This window comes from Mandrillus leucophaeus, unplaced genomic scaffold (genome assembly GCF_000951045.1).
Source record: "Mandrillus leucophaeus isolate KB7577 unplaced genomic scaffold, Mleu.le_1.0 Scaffold443, whole genome shotgun sequence".
NCBI lineage: Eukaryota > Metazoa > Chordata > Mammalia > Primates > Cercopithecidae > Mandrillus > Mandrillus leucophaeus.
In genome coordinates, this window is record NW_012104732.1 from 1,338,347 (window position 1) to 1,358,813 (window position 20,467).

Here is a 20,467-nt window from a genome sequence, read left to right on the forward strand (position 1 = left end):
TAAAAATTAGAAGAAACACATTACTTTTCTAATGAGTGTTATAAAATGAACCACAGTAACCTATACTCACTTAGACTGTGAAAAACAACCAAAACCAAAATTTATTTTCTATTGCTAAATTTTCAAAAGTGAAAATATATGATAGTTTACATGGCACATCACTCTGTTATTGTGAATTGATAAATGTATATGTAGACAAATATGTGTAAATCAGAGTACATATACATTACATACAGTGCCACAATACATTTTTAGTATGTTTTGACTGATATTTAATTATATAATTTACCAAGAGGATCTCACCAGAATGTGGAATAGTACTGAATTTTAGAACAATTCACACGTTTAAAAAAAAAAATGTAGTCAGCCCTTTTATCTATATCTGGGGAATGCAGGGTAAAGGAATAGTAAATGAGTATTGGTATAAAAAAAAAAGGTGTTACTTTCTTACCTGTGATACCTGTTACTTTGGGTATCATTTGACCTTTATTTCTGTGAAACAAAGGAGTTCTAACATCCTCTAATTATTATAATATTGTTCTAATTTAATCTATCTTAACCTGTGACACAGTTTGAAAACCAAGCTTTTACTATTGGCATGTGCAAAAAAATAAAGCAGCAAGTAGACTTGGAATCTTGAATGCAAATTTAGATTTTGCCTCTTAATAAATGTATACAATACAGTGTCCTGGGACTAGTTCTCTAATTTCTGAGTCCTAGTTTCTGCATCTGTCAAATGGGATTAGAGATACCTACTTTCAGGATGTGATATGGTTTGACTCTGTGTCCCCACCGAAATCTTATCTTGAATTGTAATCCCCACATGTTGAGGGAGGGACCTGGTGTGAGGTGTTTGGATCATGAAGGAGATTTCCTCCATGCTGTTCTCATGATAGTGAGGGAGATCTCAAAAGATCTGATGGTTTAAATATGGCAGTTTGCCCTGTGCTTTCTCTCTCTCCTGCCACCATGTAAGACTTTCCTTGCTTCCTCTTTGCCTTCTGCCATGATTGTATGTTTCTTGAGGCCTCCCCAGCATTGCAGAACTATGAGTAAATTAAACCTCCCTTATAAATTACCCAGTCTCAGATACTCTTTATAGCAGTGTAAAAACTGACTAATACAGAGAATTGGTACTGGCAGAATTGGGTACTACTATAAAGATAACCTGAAAATGTGAAGCGACTTTGGAACTGGGTAACGGTCAGTGGTTGGAACAGTTTGGAGGGCTCAGAAGAAAACTGGAAGATACAGGAAAATTTGGAACTTCCTAGAGACTTGTGAATACTTTTGACCAAAATGCTAATAGTGATGTGGACGGTGAAGTCCAGGCTGAAGTGGACTCAGATAGAGATGAGGAACTTACTGGGAACTGGACCAAATGTTATTTTTGCTATGCTTCAGCAAAAAGACTGGCAGCCTTTTGCTGCTGCCCTAGAGAAGTGAAGAACTTTGAACTTGAGAGAGATGATTTAGGGTATCAAGCAGAAGAAATTTCCAAGCAGCAAAGCATCTTAGTGGTGACCTGGCTGATTCTGAAAGCATTCAGTCATATGCATTCACAAAGATATAGTTTGAAATTGGAACGTAGGTTTAGAAGTGAAGCAGAGCATAAAGGTCTGGAAAATTTGCAGCCTGACTATGTAGTAGAAAAGAAAACCCCATTTTCTGTGGAGGAATTCAAGCCAGATGCAGAAATGTGAATAAGTAACAAGGAGCTGAATGTTAATAACCAAGACAATGGAGAAAATGTCTCCAGGGCATGGCAGAGATCTTCGGGGGCAGCCCCTCCCATCACAGGCCTGAGACCTAGAAGGGAAAAATGGTTTCCTGGTCAGGGTCTCACTGCTCTGTACAGCTTCACGACATGGGCCCTGCATCCCTGCCACTCCAGCTCCAACTGTGGCTAAAAGGGGCCGAGTTATAGCTTGCACCATTGCTTCAGAGGATGCAAGTCTGATGCTTTGGCAGCTTCTATGTGGTGTTGGGCCTGCAGGTGCGCAAAAGACAAGAGCTGAGGTTTGGGAACTTGTGCCTGTATTTCAGAGAATGTATAGAAACGCCTGCATGTCCAGGTAGAAGACTGCTGCAGAGGCAAAGCCCTCATGGAGAACCTCTGCTAGGGCAGTGTGAAAGGGAAATGTGGGGTTGGATCCCCCATACAGAGTCCCCACCTAGTGGAGCTGTGAGAAGAGGGCCAATGTCCTCCAGGCTCCAGAAAGGATTCACTGAGAGGTTGCAGTATGCACCTGGAAAAGCCACAGAATGCCAGCCTGTGAAAGCCACAGGGGCACCCTTCTGAGCCACAGGGGTGGAGCTGCCCAAGGGTATGAAAGCCCACCCCTTACTGCAGTGTGCCCTGAATATGAGACATGGAGTCAAAGGAGATTTTGGAGCTTTTAGAGTTAAGGGCTGCCCAGCTGGGTTTCAGATTTGCATGGTGCCTGTGGCCCTTGGTTTGGCCAATTTCTCCCATTTGGAACAGGAATATTTACCCAATGCCTGTTCCCTCATTGTATCTTGGAAGTAACTAACTTGCTTTTGATTTTATAGGCTCATAAGTGGAAGGGACTTGCCTTGTCTCAGATGAGACTTTGGTCTTGGACTTTTGAGTTAATGCAGTAATGAGTTAAGACTAGGGGACTGTTGTGAAGGCATAATTGGTTTTAAAATGTGAAAAGACATGAGATTTGAGACGGGTCAGGTGCAAAATGATATGGGTTGGCTGTGTCCCCACCCAAATCTAATCTTTAATTGTAACCCCCATGTTTTTGGGAGAGGGACCTGGTGGGAGGCAATTGGATCATGGGAGGAGGTTTTTCCATGCTGTTCTTGTGATAGGGAGTTCTCAGGAGAGCTGATGGTTTAAATGTGGCAGTTTCCCCTGTGTTCTCTCTCTCCTGCCGCCATGTAAGACGTGCCTTGTTTCCCCTGCCCCTTCCACCATGATCGTACATTTCCTAAGGCTTCCCCAGCCATGCAGAACTGTGAGTCAATTAAACCTCCTTTCTGGATAAATTACCCAATCTCAGGTAGTATCTTTATAGCAGTGTCAGAATGGACTAATACAGGATAGTAATGAAGATTACAGAATATGTAGATCAAGAAGTGCTAAGTAAATAGCAGCTATTATTATGTAGTCAAATTGAATGTATACATTGTGGTACTTCAGTGTCCTTTAAATTGAGTAACTAGAAATTTGTTGGCTTTCTTAATCTGCTCACATCAGATGGCATGTTATTTTATGCCTATACTTTTTTCTGGTTAATAGATATAAATCTATTCACTCAACTTCTATTTACAAAACTGGTAGTGTGGCAAAACGTCTCCTTTCTAGTTAAGGCTGTATAATATTAAGTTCATTTTACTTAAATTAACTATGGTTTGGGAAATGCTTTTCATATCATGTATGCCCAACTTGATACTTTAGTGGGACAGTATATTTCAGAATAAACAAATGCATCCCCCAAAATTCTAGGGTTGAATACATTAGTCAAACATATAACAGTGTACTTCAGAGTTCCTCTAAGGGCAAAACTCATGGTATGAAATACAAAACACTCATATTTATACTTTTGTATTTTTGAAATGGAGTCTTCATGTTAATTTAGCATTTTAATGACCAGCATGACATTATCTTAATAATTTGGAATGCCATTATGTTCACTTAAGACTTAATATAGTAAGTATCTGAAGAAAAAAATGGAAGTTACTGAATGCTTTTGTATCTCTTAATTATAATTTGTGCTCCACTGTGATATGAAGGATAGAAGAGGCAAAAACAGATATTAACTTTGATGTTTAACCTTACCTTAAGACTGTTAAGTGGCCCACATAATCTTAAAAAACTCTGTCAAGCTTAATGGATGTTACTCTGCAGGTCCCTGCCAAGCAGCAGTCATAAGGTTATGAGGCACATGGATTTTGGAATTAGGAAGAGCTGAATTCAGATCCAGGTGTTGCCTTATAATGTGACTTTGGGCAAATAAAAGGCCCAATTTTTGTATTCTTACCTGTAAAATGGACTCAGTAAAAAATATTTGAGATAATTTATTTACTGTACCTAGCCATGCAGCTTGACACACAGAATTACAAGTCAGTAGTTTCCAGTATGATTATTGTGAAAGGGATATTTTGTTTCACCTACTGAAAACTTTTTCAGTCTTAAAATTTTTATCTAATTGGCTGTATTGGAGATGTCTGCTATATAACTTTTATATAATCTTAAAAACTATTTCTTTCCTCCTTGATCTTCTGGGGATAAGCTTACCAATATTTTCATTATTTACTAAATATAGCAGCCCCCACCCCTTATTTATGGAAGATAGGTTCCCAAACCCCCAGTGTATGCTTGAAACCACCCAAATTCTATATGTATAATGTTTTTCCTATACATACATACCTATGGTTAAAGTTTAATTTATTAATTAGGAACAGTAAAAGAGTAACCGTAACTAATAATAGAATAAAACAATTAAACAATATGCCAGCATCACTAATCTTTGTGCTTTAGGGCCATTATTAAGTAAAATAAGGGTTGCTTGAACACAATCGCTGTGATACCGTGGCAGTCCAACTGGTAACAGAGATAGTGATGTGGTTTGGCTGTGTCCTCACCAAAATCTCAACTTGAATTGTATCTCCCAGAATTCCTATGTGTTGTGGGACAGACCCAGGGGGAGGTAATTGAATCATGGGATCTGGTCTTTCCCTTGCTATTCTCATGATAGTTAACAAGTCTCACATGATCTGATGGGTTTATCAGGGGTTTCCCCTTTTGCCTCTTCCTCATTTTTCTCTTGCCACCACCATGTATCCTGCCATGGCCTCCTGCCATGATTCTGGGGCTTCCCCAGCCATGTGGAACTCTAAGTCCAATTAAACTTCTTTTTGTTCCCAGTTTTGGGTATGTCATCACAAGCATGAAAATGGACTAATACAGTAAACTGGTACCAGTAGAGTGGGTGTTGCTGAAAAGATACCCAAAAATGTGGAAGCGACTTTGGAACTGGGTAACAGGCAGAGTTTGGAACAGTTTGGAAGACTCAGAAGAAGACAGCAAAATGTGGGAAAGTTAGGAGCCTCTTAGAAACATGTTGAATGGCTTTGACCAAAATGCTGATAGTGATATGAACAATAAGGTCCAGGCTGAGGTGGTCTCAGATGTATATTAGGAGCTTGTTGGGAACTGGAGCAAAGGTTACTATTGTTATGTTTTAGCAAAAAGAGTGGTGGCATTTTGCCCCTGCCCTAGAGATTTGTGGAACTTTGAACTTGAGAGAGATGATTTAGGGTATCTGATGGAAGAAATTTCTAAGCAGCAAAGCACTTAAAAGGTGACTTGGGTGCTGTTAAAAGCATTCTGTTTTAAAAGGGAAACAGCATAAAACTTCAGAAAATTTGCAGCCTGACAATGCTGTTGAAAAGAGAAACCCATATTTTGAGAAGAAATTAAAGCTGGCTGCAAATATTTGCATAAGTAGCACGGAGCCTCATGTGAATCCCTAAGACCATGGGGAAAATGTCTCCATGGCCATGTCAGACACCTTCAAAGTAGCCCTTCCCATCACAGGCCCAGAGGCCCAGGAGGAAAAAGTGGTTTCATGGGCCAGGTCCAGGATCCTCATGCTGTGTGCAGGCTAGGGACTTTGTGCCCTGTATCCCAGCTGCTCCAGCTGTGGCTGAAAGGGGCCAAAGTAGAGCTCGGGCTGTGGCTTCAGAGGGTGGAAGCCCCAAGCCTTGGCAGCTTCCACATGGTGTTGAGCCTGTGGGTGCACAGAAGTCAAGAATTGAGGTTTGGGAATGTCCGCCTAGATTTTAGAAGATGTATGGAAACACCTGGATACCCAGGCAGAAGTTTTACTGCAGGGCAGGGCTGTCATGGAGAACCTCTGCTAGGGCAGTGCAGAAGGGAAATGTGGGATTGGAGCCCTCACACAGAGTCCCTACTGGGGCACTGCCCAGTGGAGCTGTGGGAAGAGAGCCGTCATCCACCAGACCCCAGAATGGTAGATCCACCGATAGCTTGCACTGTGTACCTGGAAAAGCCGCAGACACTCAACGCCACCCTGTGAAAGTAGCTGGGAGGTAGGCTGTACCCTGCAAAGTCACAGGGGCAGAACTGCCCAAGACCATGGGAATTCATCTTTTGTATCAGCGTCCTGGATATGAGACCTGAGGTCAAAGGAGATCATTCTGGAGCTTTAAAATTTGGCTATCTCACTGGATTTCATTTTCATGGGCCCTGTAACCCCCTTTGTTTTGGCCAATTTCTCCCATTTGGAACAGCTGTATTTAACCTCTGACACTGCATGGCACCCCCCACTCCCCCCGCCCTTGTATCTAGGAAGTCACTAGCTTGCTTTTGATTTTATAGGCTCATAGGCAGAAGGGACTTACTTGCCTTGTCTCAGATGAGACTTTGGACTGTGGACTTTTGGGTTAATACTGAAATAAGCTAAGACTTTGGGGGACTGTTGGGAAGGCATGATTGGTTTTGAAATGTGAGGACATGAGATTTGGAGGGGCCAGGGGCGGAATGATACGGTTTGGCTGTGTTCTCACCCAAATCTCAACTTGAACTGTATGTCCCAGAATTCCCATGTGTTGTGGGAGGGACCTGGTGGGGAGGGGGTGCGGTAATCAAATCATGGGGGCTGGTCTTTCCTGTGCTATTCTCATGATAGTGAATAAGACTAACAAGATCTCATGGGTTTATCAGGGGTTTCCACTTTTGCCTCTTCCTCATTTTTCTCTTGCCACCACCATGTAAGAAGTACCTTTCACCTCCTGCCATGATTCTGAGGCCTCCCCAGCTATGTGGAACTGTAAGTCCAATTAAACCTCTTTTTCTTCCCAGTTTTGGGTATGTCTTTATCAGCAGTGTGAAAACAACTAATACAGATGACTAGTAAGGGACTAACCGCCAGGGAGCGTCTCCAGTGGATATGCTGGGCAAAGGGATGATTCACGTTCCAGGGCATAAGATCTCATTACTCAGAATTGCACAGAATTTAAAACTTATGAATTGTTTACATCTGGAATTTTCCATTTAATGTTTTCAAACTGTTGTTGATTGCAGATACCTGAAACTCTCAAAAGTGAAACCACAGATAAGTGGGGAGTCCTGTACGTAAAATTATTCCTTTAAATTGTTTCAGTGGATTTGTAGGGACCTGAGTGTGAAGTGAGAGCAGCAGCATCAAAACCTGAGGGAAATTTAGATAGCAAAAGAAACTCGTCTAGTATACTGGCGTGACAGAGGAACCAAGAAGTTCTCATGTTAATGTGAGAATCTAAGAATTAAAGAATTAAGCCTTTGCCTTTGAGGGAAGGAAAGGGTAGTGTGGCTTTAAATCATGTTGAGATTGGTTCTGAGGGTTCTTTTTCCTTCCTTTATATTGATATGAATAGAGACACAACTGTTCTGCATTTCCATTTGTTTTTATAAATGTCTTTGTAGGACTTAGGAACTGCTAATTATGGAATATAAGATATACCTTAGTTTGAGGAACATCTGAAAATTAGGTCAAATGACACAGATTGTCACACAATTTTAAGACAAATGTTTTTACCTATTTGCCCTAGTCTGGCAATCCTTATTTGGGCAGAAATCTTCATTTGCAGGTCATGATTGGAAGCAGGGACAGAAAAAAATTGCCACCTTTTTTGTATTATGTTACCAAGACATCAAACCTACAAAGTTCAAAGCATTATTTCTCAAGTTGAAGGCCTGGATAGACCTCAGCTTCTCAGTTCTGACACTTTATCATAGTGGAGAAGGAAGAAGATTGCTTAAGAACACTGATGTTGGTGTCAGAAAGACCTGGGTTTGAACCCTGACTTTACTAGTTACTTAGGTCACTTTAGGCAACTCACGTTTTCTAAATCTCATTTCCTCATCTATAAATGCTGAAAATAGTACCCACCTCATAGGTCTGTGGAGAGGATTAAATGGGATAATCTATACAAAGAAAGAGCTTGCATAATAGTGCCTAGTAATAGTGAGATTATACCTGTATTCTGATTATAATCTCATAAATTTAGTTGTCTCAGAGTTCATTTGCAAAACAGATAAAGATATAAAGTATAAGTAAGCAAAATAAGTGAACATATACTGAAATCTTACAAGATGCTGGTGATATGGAGAGACCCAAGACATGGGCCCCTAAAAGAAATTATTGATAGAAACAGGATACATATACATCAAAAGGTAACATAGGATCATCTGTGCAAAGTGCTATATGGCAGTGTTTTAGGAATTCTAGAAGCTGTCATGGATCAGAAATACCATGGTGGACACTTCAGACAAGGAAAACAGATCTTAGCAAAAGCTACTCCTATCATAGGGCCTTGATAAATATTTGTGGGATCCAGGATCCCTGTAGTGATAAAGAAACTACATGGATTATGTAGGGGAGTGAGAAGACATATGACTGGAAAAATAAAAAAGAACCAAATTGTGGACCATATTGAGCTTGTACTATACACAGTGGAGGAGCCCTTCAGATTTTTAATCATGTTGAGAAAAGAGTGTTAGCAGTGTGTGGGGGATAGAATGGAAAGACAAGCCAGTGCTAGAAGGACTACTTAGTATCAACCATTGCAGTGGTTAAAGCAAGAGGTGAGGGAAGGCATGCATTAGAATGGCGGCAGTCAGAGTGGATGGGAAGGAAAAGGTCCTGACATAGTGTTACACGGAGTAATAAATAGGATGTGGAAGATGGGTTAGAATTGGCAAATCTCTGCATGTAAGTCTGGATTACTAAACATAGTGAGAGCAATTCAAATCTCTCTTTAAGAATCGAAAAAAATATTTAGAAATAAGTTACTGTTGTACTTGAGGTGAACACAAATGGCATTTCAAAGATGCTCGAGATACCTTGTTGGAAACAGGCGACAACTTCACCATTGTCTCCAACATGTTCTTGCCTTCTTTGAAGATGTCATGTTCATAATTCTGAATGTCTGAACCATCTATTATCCTTGTATGCTCTTATGTATGAGGAACCATAAGGTGGGAACAAAATCCAGTCTTAATTCTAGAAATAACCATGCAATGAAAAAGTTTTCAGTCTTTGTTCTTACCATACTTGTTCTTGGTATTCTGTTTACCATTCAATGTACTATTATGGCTTCTCCTTAAAACTCGCATCCCCTAATGCAAGCCTGAGCAAACAGGACTGAGAACACACCGCCTGAGAAGGGAGTGCGTGGGGTCTCAAGACTTAACTCTGTTTATCTCCATCTTTGACACTTGGTTTGAAGAACCAAAAAGGATACAGCTGTTAGGAAGTAAGTTACCCAAACACAGTGACCAAACAGTGGATTAATTCTTCCAATGAGAAAGAAATACATTATTTCTATGAAACAGATTAGACTTTAAGTAGCTTAGATAACATGATTATATTCTCTCTACAAATAAATACACAGGACCTAAGAAACCCTTTATAGATCCAAGTGTTTTCCTCTCCACTTTTCCATCCCCAAACCCGCCTTGCAAGACATGGCCAGCTTATTTGGAGTTAATTAAATCAAGACCTTCGTTTTACAGACAAGGAAACCAAGCCCAGAGACATTGAGTACTAGGCCACTGCTGTCTTACAGGTCTGAAAAATCCTTTACTGAAAATTCTCTTAATCTATTAATGTATAGGTTTTGTTGCTGTAACCCTCTCCCCAAGAGGAGTGAATATAAATGATGCAGAGTTTGGATGGCTACCTTAATATGAACCTAAAGTCGAAACCAATACAAACCTCTCTCAATAAATGCAAAGCAAAGAGAATAATCAGTCTTTCTTTGGCTTGTTAAATAAGATAAAACGGGTTCTGCTAAAACCATTTAACAGAAATATTGTGAAAGGTTTCCCCTAAAGCATTTTTCTATTTGATTTGAAAACTATTCCATAGCTTATTATCAAACAAATCAGTAATCCTTTAGCTAATGCAGAGATAAATGGGCAGTCAGAAAACATAATCACCTGGTGTATGCAGCTGAGTATTTACGTTTTTCCTACTGAACAAAGATAAGAAAAATGCAGGTGACTTTAATGTGTAAAAACTACCTTTTAGGGCTAGCGCTAGAGGGAAAAAGAAATTACTGGCTCAAGCCAATCCTGTACTTGATAACTAAGCTGTACAGTCCATAGCTTGGCTTCAGCCCTGTTTTGAATCTCTTTTTGGACTTTTCTTGAGTGGACTGTTTAGGGCTGCTTCAGTAGTGCAGTTGTTGCATTTTTAAGCATAGTCTAGAAGGTTTTAAAATGTTTCTGGTCCTTTTTTTTTTTTTTTTCTTTTCCACTTTATGTTGCTTAAAGCTTTATGGCCAGGTTTTCTCATCCTCAGCATTACTGACATTTGAAGCTGGATACTTCTTTGTGGTGGGGGCTGTCCTGTGCCTTGTAGGATGGTTACAGCATCCCTCGCCTCGCCTCCCTTAGATGCCAATAGCATTTCCCCCACCGTGATAACCAAAAGTGTTTTCAGACATTGCCAAGTATCTCCTAGAGAGCAAAATTACTCTCTGTTGAGAACTGCAGTGTTATGGTATTTGCACAAAAACTGACAAGCCAATGGGAATATACCCATTCTATTGGTAGTTGTAAAAAATTAATCCAGTTATAGCAGCTGTATTTCTGGAAATTTTTTCCATATTAACACTTGCTTTCTGAGGTGGTATCTTTTTTTTTCCTCCCAGTGCATTACACTGAAAAATCGCCGATTAATTCACTTAAATTGAAGACTAAGCCAATCATGTCATTTGGGTAATAGTTGACCAACTCTGCCCCTTTCTCTGTCAGGGAAAGCCTCTAATTTAGTAAGCAATGCTGTATCCTTTTGTCAAGTACATTACCACTCCTATTAGCAGTAGAGCAATTGAGACAGAGCAAGGTTAAAAGGTCACCAAGCTATTACATGGTAGAGTTAAGTTATGAATTGTAGCCTGTCTGGTTTAGAGTCTTCACTTTACTGGTCTCCATAACAGCAGTTCTTCTAGTGTGGTCCATGGGGCCCTGGGAGTCTCCCCTGAAAGGGCAGACTATTTTCACAGTAACACACACTTTATTTGCCATTTCATTATGTCAACATTTGCACTGATAGTACAAAAGCAAAGATGAGTAAAACTGTTGGCATCTTAGTATAGAGTAGTTAACTGTATTCACTGCCATGCACTTAAAATGTTTGTTTGAAGAAGCAAAAAAATTATTAATTACATTAAATTTCAACCCTTAAATACATGTGGTCTTTCTCATGTCACTGTGACAATATGAGAAGATGCATAATCCACTTACATCACATATAGCATTTGATAGTTGTCTCAAAGAAAAGTGTGTATAAGATTAAACAGTGAATTAACCCCCTTTTTTTCATGGAATACCATGAGAGATAAACTCTGGTTTTCAGCCTTGGGCATTTGGCGATGTTTTCCCAAAAATGACTGAAGTAAACGTAGCACTTTAAGGAAAACAACTTAAAGTATTTGTTGCCAATTGATAAAATATAGGTTTCAAGCAAAAATTAGCATTTTTGAAGACTTATATCTGCCACTGTGAGCTTGACAAATGTGACTCTTTTCTATTATGAACTATGTCAACATTTGAAAGATCTGTATAACTCAGTGAACCAGTATTTTCCAAATGACTAATGCATGATAATAGAAAATCATGCATGGGTAAAAGATACATTCAAAGTGCAAGATAGACTAACAGATTTCAGTGTGACAATCAAAAGTTCATTGATAACAGTTTTGGATTCCATATTGCAATACTAAAATCTTTAAAAAGCTAAATTGTCAAATGTTGGTGTAGTATCAACAAAAGGAAATCTATAATTACCTGAACTTAAGTTTCTGGAGGACCATTAACCTTCTGCAAGCCCACAGGGAAGACTGTAGCACTTCTTTCCCTGAGATCCTCCAGAAAGGAAGAAGAAAAGATAATCCTTGGGGGTAGGGTAGAAACCTATTGTGTGATGATCACAAGTATGTAACAATGCTTTATATAACTCTAATATATATAATCCACACAAACCCCCTAAAATGGCACTAATAAGGGAATAGACTCAAAGAAGTTAAGTCAGCTAGCCACTGTCACGGCTATTAGAGCACTGGAGCTAGGATTTGAACCCAGATTTGTCTGTATGTAAAGCTGATTCTCTTCGTAATAGTACTGAGACACAAGAGACGGCTACAAAATACTCTGATACTCCTTCCTAGACCAGAGTTTCAAGGTTTGTTACCATTTGTAGCATGATACTGGATCCTCACAGTGCCTGCCTTTCATTCAGGTGCCAGGAAACATCTGCCTGAATGAATGGGTGTAATTTACCTGCACATTTTACATGCTTCTCAAGGTGTGTGATTAACTCATAATCCATCCATGACTTTCACCCGTAATCCTCCTTGTGGCAATTGCTTTGCTTGCGAGAAAATTAAGTAGACATATCTAGCTTTATGCATGGTTTTCCCTCTCTGAACTCTAATATTAAAGCTCAGCTTCAGGAATTATTCAGTTTCTACTACATTTGCCATTCTGATTGGGAACCACCAGCATTCAGGTATTCACCTGGAACAAGGCATTTTGTTCCAAGGGTTCTTCACTTAAAAGCAAGCACCCTAGCAATAGTTCATAATGGAACTTTTTAACATTCTCAGAATGTTTGGCATAGCTGTGAACACATATTGAACAATCAATAACTATTACAGATAATGATGCCCTTAAGACCAGGACATTTAGCTTTCCCATTCAAAGGGGGTGAAATATGCACTCTTACTATAGTGTACTTTTGGTTCCTTCTGCCATGTATCCTTATCCTTAATAAAAGATGTCAATTTCATATAGTTTTCTCTTGAGTTCTGACTGTTTTATTGTACCCTAGCTCTTTTAACAATATCAAACTTGCAACTGAATACCATTTAGCATTCATCCATTTTTTCCAGTGGTGTTCATTATAGGCCATCTTAGTCCTCCTATTTGTATGACAAAAATTGATTTTTTTCACCGATATCTGTGGTACATCTGGCAGCTTTCCATGTACTCAGTTCTTATCTGATGTAGCCCAGAATGACTGCCTGAAGGGATGCCAAAAGCCTGATTAAGATTCCAGATTTTTAGCTACTGTATTATCAATCCATTTGTTCATTTCAGTTTTACTTTCCCTTGTCATCTGTAGCTTACAGTTGAGTGACCTAAACATGTTTTGCAAATATTCCAATATCTAAGAATTTGGGAAATACGGTCCTAGGATTTAGACTTAATACCACCTTCCACTTATATAATACTTACTCATAAAATCTTCAGTGTTTCTGAAAAAGAAAAAGGAACATGAACATGTACTGAAGCAGGAACTTGTAGTAGATTTTCTATGTGTTATCTTATTGTCACAACACACACACAGGTGATATCCTTCCCAGTTTACTGATGAGGAAACACAGGGGTCAAAGTGGTAGATACCTATCCAAGGTAACAGAAGCTGTGAAGTGGTACAGCTGGGATCTAAAACATGTCAACTTCACCATAGATAGGCTCCCCGATCAACCACCTGCCACGGCCTGTATGACCACATCCAGGGGTGATGACATCATTTTCACAGAGTTGTTGAGAGCTAAAACTACAAAGTACTACAAACTATTATTTAAAATATAAATACATACTATATATGCATATGTGTGTATATATAATTCCTTGGGGAAACATTTCAGAATACCGTCCTAACCTTTAAACAATGCACTCATTTTCTGTAAACTAATATACAGACAACTGGTTGGTCCCTAAAAATAGCTGTCAGGTGACAGAGATTGGCTGAGCAAGAATAGGAGTATCTTCAGAATAGAAGCCAGAGAGGTTTTTGCTTCCCCAACACATTGTTGCACCATTCCCTGTTCCAGGACCTTCCTACTTCTCTGTAAAACTCTGGCCCAGAGCAGCTCCTCTACATTAGTCACAAGTTTCCATTAATCAGGGTAGCCTGTGCTGGACCTACAGCAGAGTCATTTCAGGTTATTCTCTTCTGTTACAGGCTTTCAACATGTAGTCAGTCCACTCACCCAAATCTAGCAGGGAATCAATGCCTTGTAATACGGAAGCATCTAGAAATTCTTCTTAACAGTGTTCAGAGAACAATGTGAAACCCTGGGGCCTTTTCCCAGAATTAGGGTGGTGGGAATGCTGTCCTGGTGACTAAGGCTGTTAGGTAAGCAGACAGTTGGCAAGATTCAGGAAGCTTCATTTGAGGACAGAATTTAGGGGGAGCATTTGAATTTACTGGCTTAATTACTTAAGGGAACATTTATAAAAGAAATTGTCATTCTACAGTTATTACCTTTTAACTTTTATTCCTAAAGAGAACAATAGCAACAAAATATGTTACTTGATAAATGTAATTCATAACCAGACTGATAACTAGAAAAAATTTTTGTTACTTTGCTCTGTGAATTAGTTTAAATATATTTGTAATTGAAATTTACTACTGTTATTGGCCGAAATAAAAGAAAGATAATAAAGGATAACAGAGACAACTAACACCCAATTTAAGTTTATTTCTAAGTGCCATCTCTTTTAGAGAAAAGGCAAATTAAGAAAAGTTTAGAGAGAGGTACTAGTATGTTTATGAACTTGTATAGATGATAAGCAAAACAGACTTTAGTATGTAGAATTCCAGAATCAACAGGTTGCCAGCATCCATGTTTTTGAAGATTTGCTTAAGAACACAACCAAAAATGGAATAGGCAGTCTCTAATTATAAGCAGAAGGCTACAAAATCATTTTAGCTGCATAATACAGTTCTAGTTCTAAAGTCAACACGTAAGAGGAAAATTCCTTAGGAAGATACAACATTGAAAACCATTGTATCATGTAATATGAAATGCAATAATTAATTTTTCCTCCAGTAATAAAAAGATCACTGTTTCGTTGGTTTATAAAAATACATCTTTATCAGCAAATGTGGCAAAATGTTAAGAATTGGTGAATATTGGTAAAAAGTATATATCTATTGTACAATTCTTTCAACTTTTCTTTGAGATTGAAAATTTTTAAAACAACAAATTATCTTTTAAACACCTAGTAATCACTAGACCGGCACTCTTTGTGGTGAGAAAATGAAAAATGTTAGAGACTAGACTAGTAAAAGAAGCAGATTCACATTTCTATCTTTTTCTTCAGGCCAAAGAGTCATAGAGTGGAGTGGGCAGAATGGAACTCACTTTTGAAAGCCTAGTGCTTTGTCCAGTCTTACTACAAGCCAGACAGGAAGGTTATAGAAAATGTTTCTGGATCAGTCTTGTCTGAGTCATATGAAATTGTGGTTTCAGCCAAGATGATATTAGGAATTGAGAGACATGGGACAAAACTTTTAAGATTGTAAAAACATTTTGACTCTAATGGGAAACATGGGTAGAATTGTAACGACACTTGATTGAATTTTAAAAGATGCCTGTATAAGATCTTAAATTAGGAAAAAAATTATGTCCTAAGCAATTAAAGGCATAGGAGGCATCTTTTTAGGATGATGGAAATATCCTCTCTCCTGATTGTGATAGTAGTTATGTGACTATTTAACGAAAGCCATAAATTATAGATTTAGAAAACAGTCAATGTTATTGTGTATGACACCTTAATAAAGGTGATTATAAAAATAAACAAATCCTAAGCATCTAAAAAAAAAAAAAAAACGAAGTGAACCAGAACCACACCATTCTATTTTGGAGACACTTCAAAAGAAATGACCTCATTCTTAATTTTGTTTAAAGAAGAATATAACATGATTTGAATATATTTAGATAGGATATTTTAGTGCCTGCTAGCACTTGAAGCCAGAGTTCAGTGTGCGCATTCTGACTATGAGGTGAGAAGCTAAGAGAACTGTATTTTGATATTTCTTTGACAGTTAAATCATAACACTGTTCTTCCCCTTCTTTAGCCCCAGCATGAGACCAGATGTAAGCTCTCCTCCATCCAGCTCCTCAACAGCAACAACAGGACCACCTCCGAAACTCTGCCTGGTGTGCTCTGATGAAGCATCAGGATGTCATTATGGAGTCTTAACTTGTGGAAGCTGTAAAGTTTTCTTCAAAAGAGCAGTGGAAGGTAGTGTGTGTTTTGAAGAGTTTTATTTTTCCATTACTTGGTTTTCATTTCTCAGGGTGGATTTTGAAATTTCCATTATATGCAAAGCCCATGAAGGCTAAATATCAGTTAAGAGGGGAGAGGAGGGTGGCTTCTAGGTCCTCTAATGTGCAGTAAATTATTTAAAACAACAACACAAAAAGATCTAGAATAAAATAGAAAAGTATAAGTTGATGCCTGGGAGTTTGGTCAGGGAGCATAAGGTAACACTATAAGAAAGTACTATCATATGAAATGATGGTGTTAAGTTTGGGCATAACATAATGTTCATTGCATTAGAAATATGGGCTTTAACTTCCATAAGCTAATAGATTTCAAAGTCACCACCTATACTGGCCTGGCAAAAATGTGAGACACAGTGAGAACTGCGACAGGAAAAAAAAAGACATTCATTTCATTTCTTATTCATTTTTTTTTCTATTAAGCCAGGGCACTGTGCTAAGTGGTATAAATACCAATAAGACCTGATCCTTACCCTCTGGGAAGTCACACTCCACTGAAGTGAAAGATGAGTTAACAGTGACAAGGTGCAGAGATTATAATTCGGAGGAGGGAGAGAGAAACTCGGCCTGAGGAGGTCAGGAAAGGTATTTTAGAGAAAGTGATTTCACTATATAAATGTTGTATTAATATAAATCTTACTTTGTTATGGATTCAGACTGCTGACAGGGCAACAGCATTATCTTCCTAAAGGAGAAATTCATTCCACAGCAAACCTATTAGAAGAGAGTCTAAAATTTCCTAATATTACCAGTGACTCCTCTTGGAAAAAAAATAGTCATATAATTTAGTTATTTCTAAAGTTTGAAAGCAGTGTGGCCTAAAGCTGTGATTATATTGATTTTTAAAGAAACATATTTATTATTCATTCACTGTATGAGGATTATTATTTGTCTCATGTTGTGTTTGCATATCCATGAGAGTTAGATGAGTCATTTTCTTTTGTTTTACTTTTTAATACATTAGCAAATTATAAAATTACTCATATTACACCACAGAGGTTACAAGGATGCCAGCTTTGGCCAGTGTAGTAGTCCCACCTATTGATTAGAGTCAAAAGTAAAGCCCAGCCCTGCCAAGTGCAATGCTCCTAATAAAGTGGATGTTATTTAACACATACGCCAAAGACGGAAGCATCTTCGTGTCCTCACTTTACTACTTGCTTTCTTAACTGCCTAAGTATTTCCATGATATAAATGCAGTGATAATAGTAAGACAGTCCCTGACTTAACGATTTTTCAACTTTTATGATGGTGGGAAAGTGATATGCATTCAGTATGCTCCTCGACTTACAGTGGGGTTGCCTCCAGGTAAACCCATTGTGAATTGAAAATATCTTAAATCGAAAAATGCACTATTAACTTATAATGGGTTTATCTGGATGTAACTTTGTCTTAAAGAGCATCTGTACTGTATGTAATAAATACTGACAAACTGATTTTTGAAGGTGAATTTCACAATGAAGCCTTAAATATGGCTATTAAAAATGTTTACTTTCCTCCATTTGAATTAAAATTGTTCTTTAAAACAGTACAAATTCAGATGCTTATAGAGACCAACTATGTGTCATTTTGGCTAAATGTAATACAGTTGTGGGGAGGAGGGCACGTGTTAGTATTAGAGAGTGCACACATGCCCTACCTAAAAGCATCCAAGTGCAATTAGAACAGAAAACAAAGCTAAACATACCTCCCTTATAGAAGACCAGTTCAGGCCATATACCCTCTGTGCTTAATCCCTGCTTTAAAATTAAATTCCTATACTGTTTTTAGGTAAAATTTGACTATTAGCTATACTATTAAATGTTTGTTATTTAAGTATTTAAGTGAAGTATGATGGTGAGATTACATGATTAATAAGAAAGGTTAAATTGTAGAGTATGTTAAGTTTTTGCTCTGTTTCTTCCTTTATTTGGATTTTAATGTTCTCAAAAAGCCCTTTACAGCTCTAAAATTCTGCAGTCCTTTGATAACCTAACTCAGCAATTCTTCTGTTTTTCTATCCAGACACAATAGAAATATGCCTTAAAGCCCAGATACATATTTTAGAACACTTTCTTAAACAATTATAAAGATGCAACTTGTATTATTTACATCATACACTTAGGACTCCATTCTTAATACCTGCTAGAATTATAGGTTATCCCTCAAAATTGGCATAGTATAATATGGTTATTAGCAAGTTGTTGCACTTTATTTGGAGCTTTGCACTAGGCAGGGGTGGGCTTTACTTTTGACTCTAATCAATAGGTGGGACTACTACACTAGCCAAAGCTGGCATCCTTGCGGTCTCTGTGGAGTAACGTGAGTAGTGTTATAATTTACATCCCCCATAACAAATGATCCAAGAGAGTATGTGATCAATGCAGCATAACTACTCTCTTTTATTACCTGATTTCACACGTAACATGCCATCACTTCTGCCGTATTTTATTGGCCACATAGACCAATCCTGGTGAAGGACGAAAAGGGACTACACAAGATCATGCATTCAAGGAGGCAGAGATCACTGGGGGCCATCTTGGGAGGCTGGCTACCACACCTACCATAAATAGAAAACCAGAATTACTTGCCAAAAATAGATTTTAACCACACAAATAAATACCATGTAAACAAAATAATGTCACAAAATTTCAGCTGACTTGAAGACTCATCTTTCTATTAGATAGAAAGGGAACTTACCAAGTAGTAGAAGACATAGGAACTCCAAAATAAGATGTCTCATTGTCTTATCAGAAGGGTTGTCAGGAAAATGGGCTGGGCACTGTGGCTCACACCTATTATCCCAACAGTTTGGGAGGCCAAGATGGGAGGATTGCTTGAGACCTGGAGTTTGAGACCAGCCGGAGCAATATAACAATACCCTGTCTATACAGGAAAAAAACAAATTATCCAGGCATCGTGCCTGTAGTCTCAGCTACTCAGGAAGCTAAAGAAGGAGATTCAGGCTGCAGTGAGCTATGACACACCACTGTACTCCAGCCTAGGCGACATAGCAAGGACTTGTCTAAAAATAAATAAACAAATAAATGAGTCAAGGAATGAATGAATGGATTGACAGGAAATGACTATTAGCTGTACGTGGCCATGTGTTGTGAAATAGTGAATACTAGTTAAAACTCCTCATTTTATAGATAAGAAACAGATAGACAGACGTGTCCAACTTCATGCTGATAACCACAGAGGGCTATTTTTATCTTATGAAGGTACAGTGCCTCTGATCCTATAGCTCAGAGTCTTAGCTGCACAAAAGACATACCTGGGGCCGGGCATGGTGGCTCACGCCTATAATCCCAGCACTTTGGGAGGCTGAGGCGGGTAGATCACAAGGTCAGGAGATCGAGACCATCCTGCCTAACACAGTGAAACCGTCTCTACTAAAAATACAAAAAATTAGCCGGGCGTGCTAGCGGGCGCCTGTAGTCCCAGCTACTCGGGAGGCTGAGGCAGGAGAATGGCATTAACCCAGGAGGTGGAGCTTGCAGTGAGCCGAGATGACGCCACTGCACTCCAGTCTGGGAGACACAGCGAGACTCCATCCCAAAAAAAAAAAAAAAAAAAAGACATACCTGGGATACAGAAATCAATATTGGTATAATGTGCACATCCTGACATTTCAGTTGGATATAAACAAAACTTTGGAATTTTTCATTATAAGTGGGTGATTTTTTTTCTATTTTTTTCTTCTGGTAACTGTGGGACAATGATTTAGAGATTCCTTATAAGGTATAACTTTTTTGTATTATAACTGCTTCAACAATGGATGTATCCATTGATCCTACTTTTGCTTTATAGGAGATAGAATTGGGTTAGTGCTTCCATTTTGCATCCAAGTAAAGAAGCTGGGAAACTTATAGAGTACAAAAAGAAATTGAAACAGCTGGTACAGATATTTGGCATTGGAGAGCAGCTCTGAACAAAGGTGAATTATAGTCCAGTCGTCAATTTTGTGGCCTATTCTTTACAAAGAATTGAACCTGATACAGTTAACCATCTTCCCCAAACTATTATGTGTTTAAAACACAATCTGTCAGCCAGGCACGGTGGCTCATGCTTGTAATCCTAGCACATTGGGAAGCTGAGGCGGGTGGATCATGAGGTCATGAGATCGAGACAATCCTGGCTAACATGGTGAAACCTTATCTCTACTAAAAATACAAAAAGTAGCCAGGCGTGGTGGTACGCACCTGTAATCCCAGCTACTTCAGGAGGCTGAGGCAGGAGAATCGCTTGAACCCGGGAGGCAGAGGTTGCAGTGAGCTGAGATCATGCCACTAAACTACTACACTCCCAGCCTGGGTGACAGAGCAAGACTCCATCTCAAAAAAAAAAAAAAAAAAAAAAA

The 20,467-nt window shown here is 38.6% G+C and overlaps 1 protein-coding gene across 2 annotated transcripts in view; it reads left to right on the top strand.

Annotated features, from left to right (window-relative positions):
• The window catches only part of NR3C1 (nuclear receptor subfamily 3, group C, member 1 (glucocorticoid receptor)), a 154,759-nt gene that overhangs the window by 103,270 nt on the left and 31,022 nt on the right, over positions 1–20,467 (top strand). Inside the window, exon 3 of one of the 2 annotated variants that reach the window (XM_011994157.1) lies at positions 15,918–16,084. In XM_011994157.1, coding sequence (XP_011849547.1) covers positions 15,918–16,084 — 167 coding nt within the window. Of the gene's footprint in view, positions 1–15,917; positions 16,088–20,467 lie in introns of both variants that reach the window. The other variant, XM_011994156.1, reaches the window with a different exon arrangement.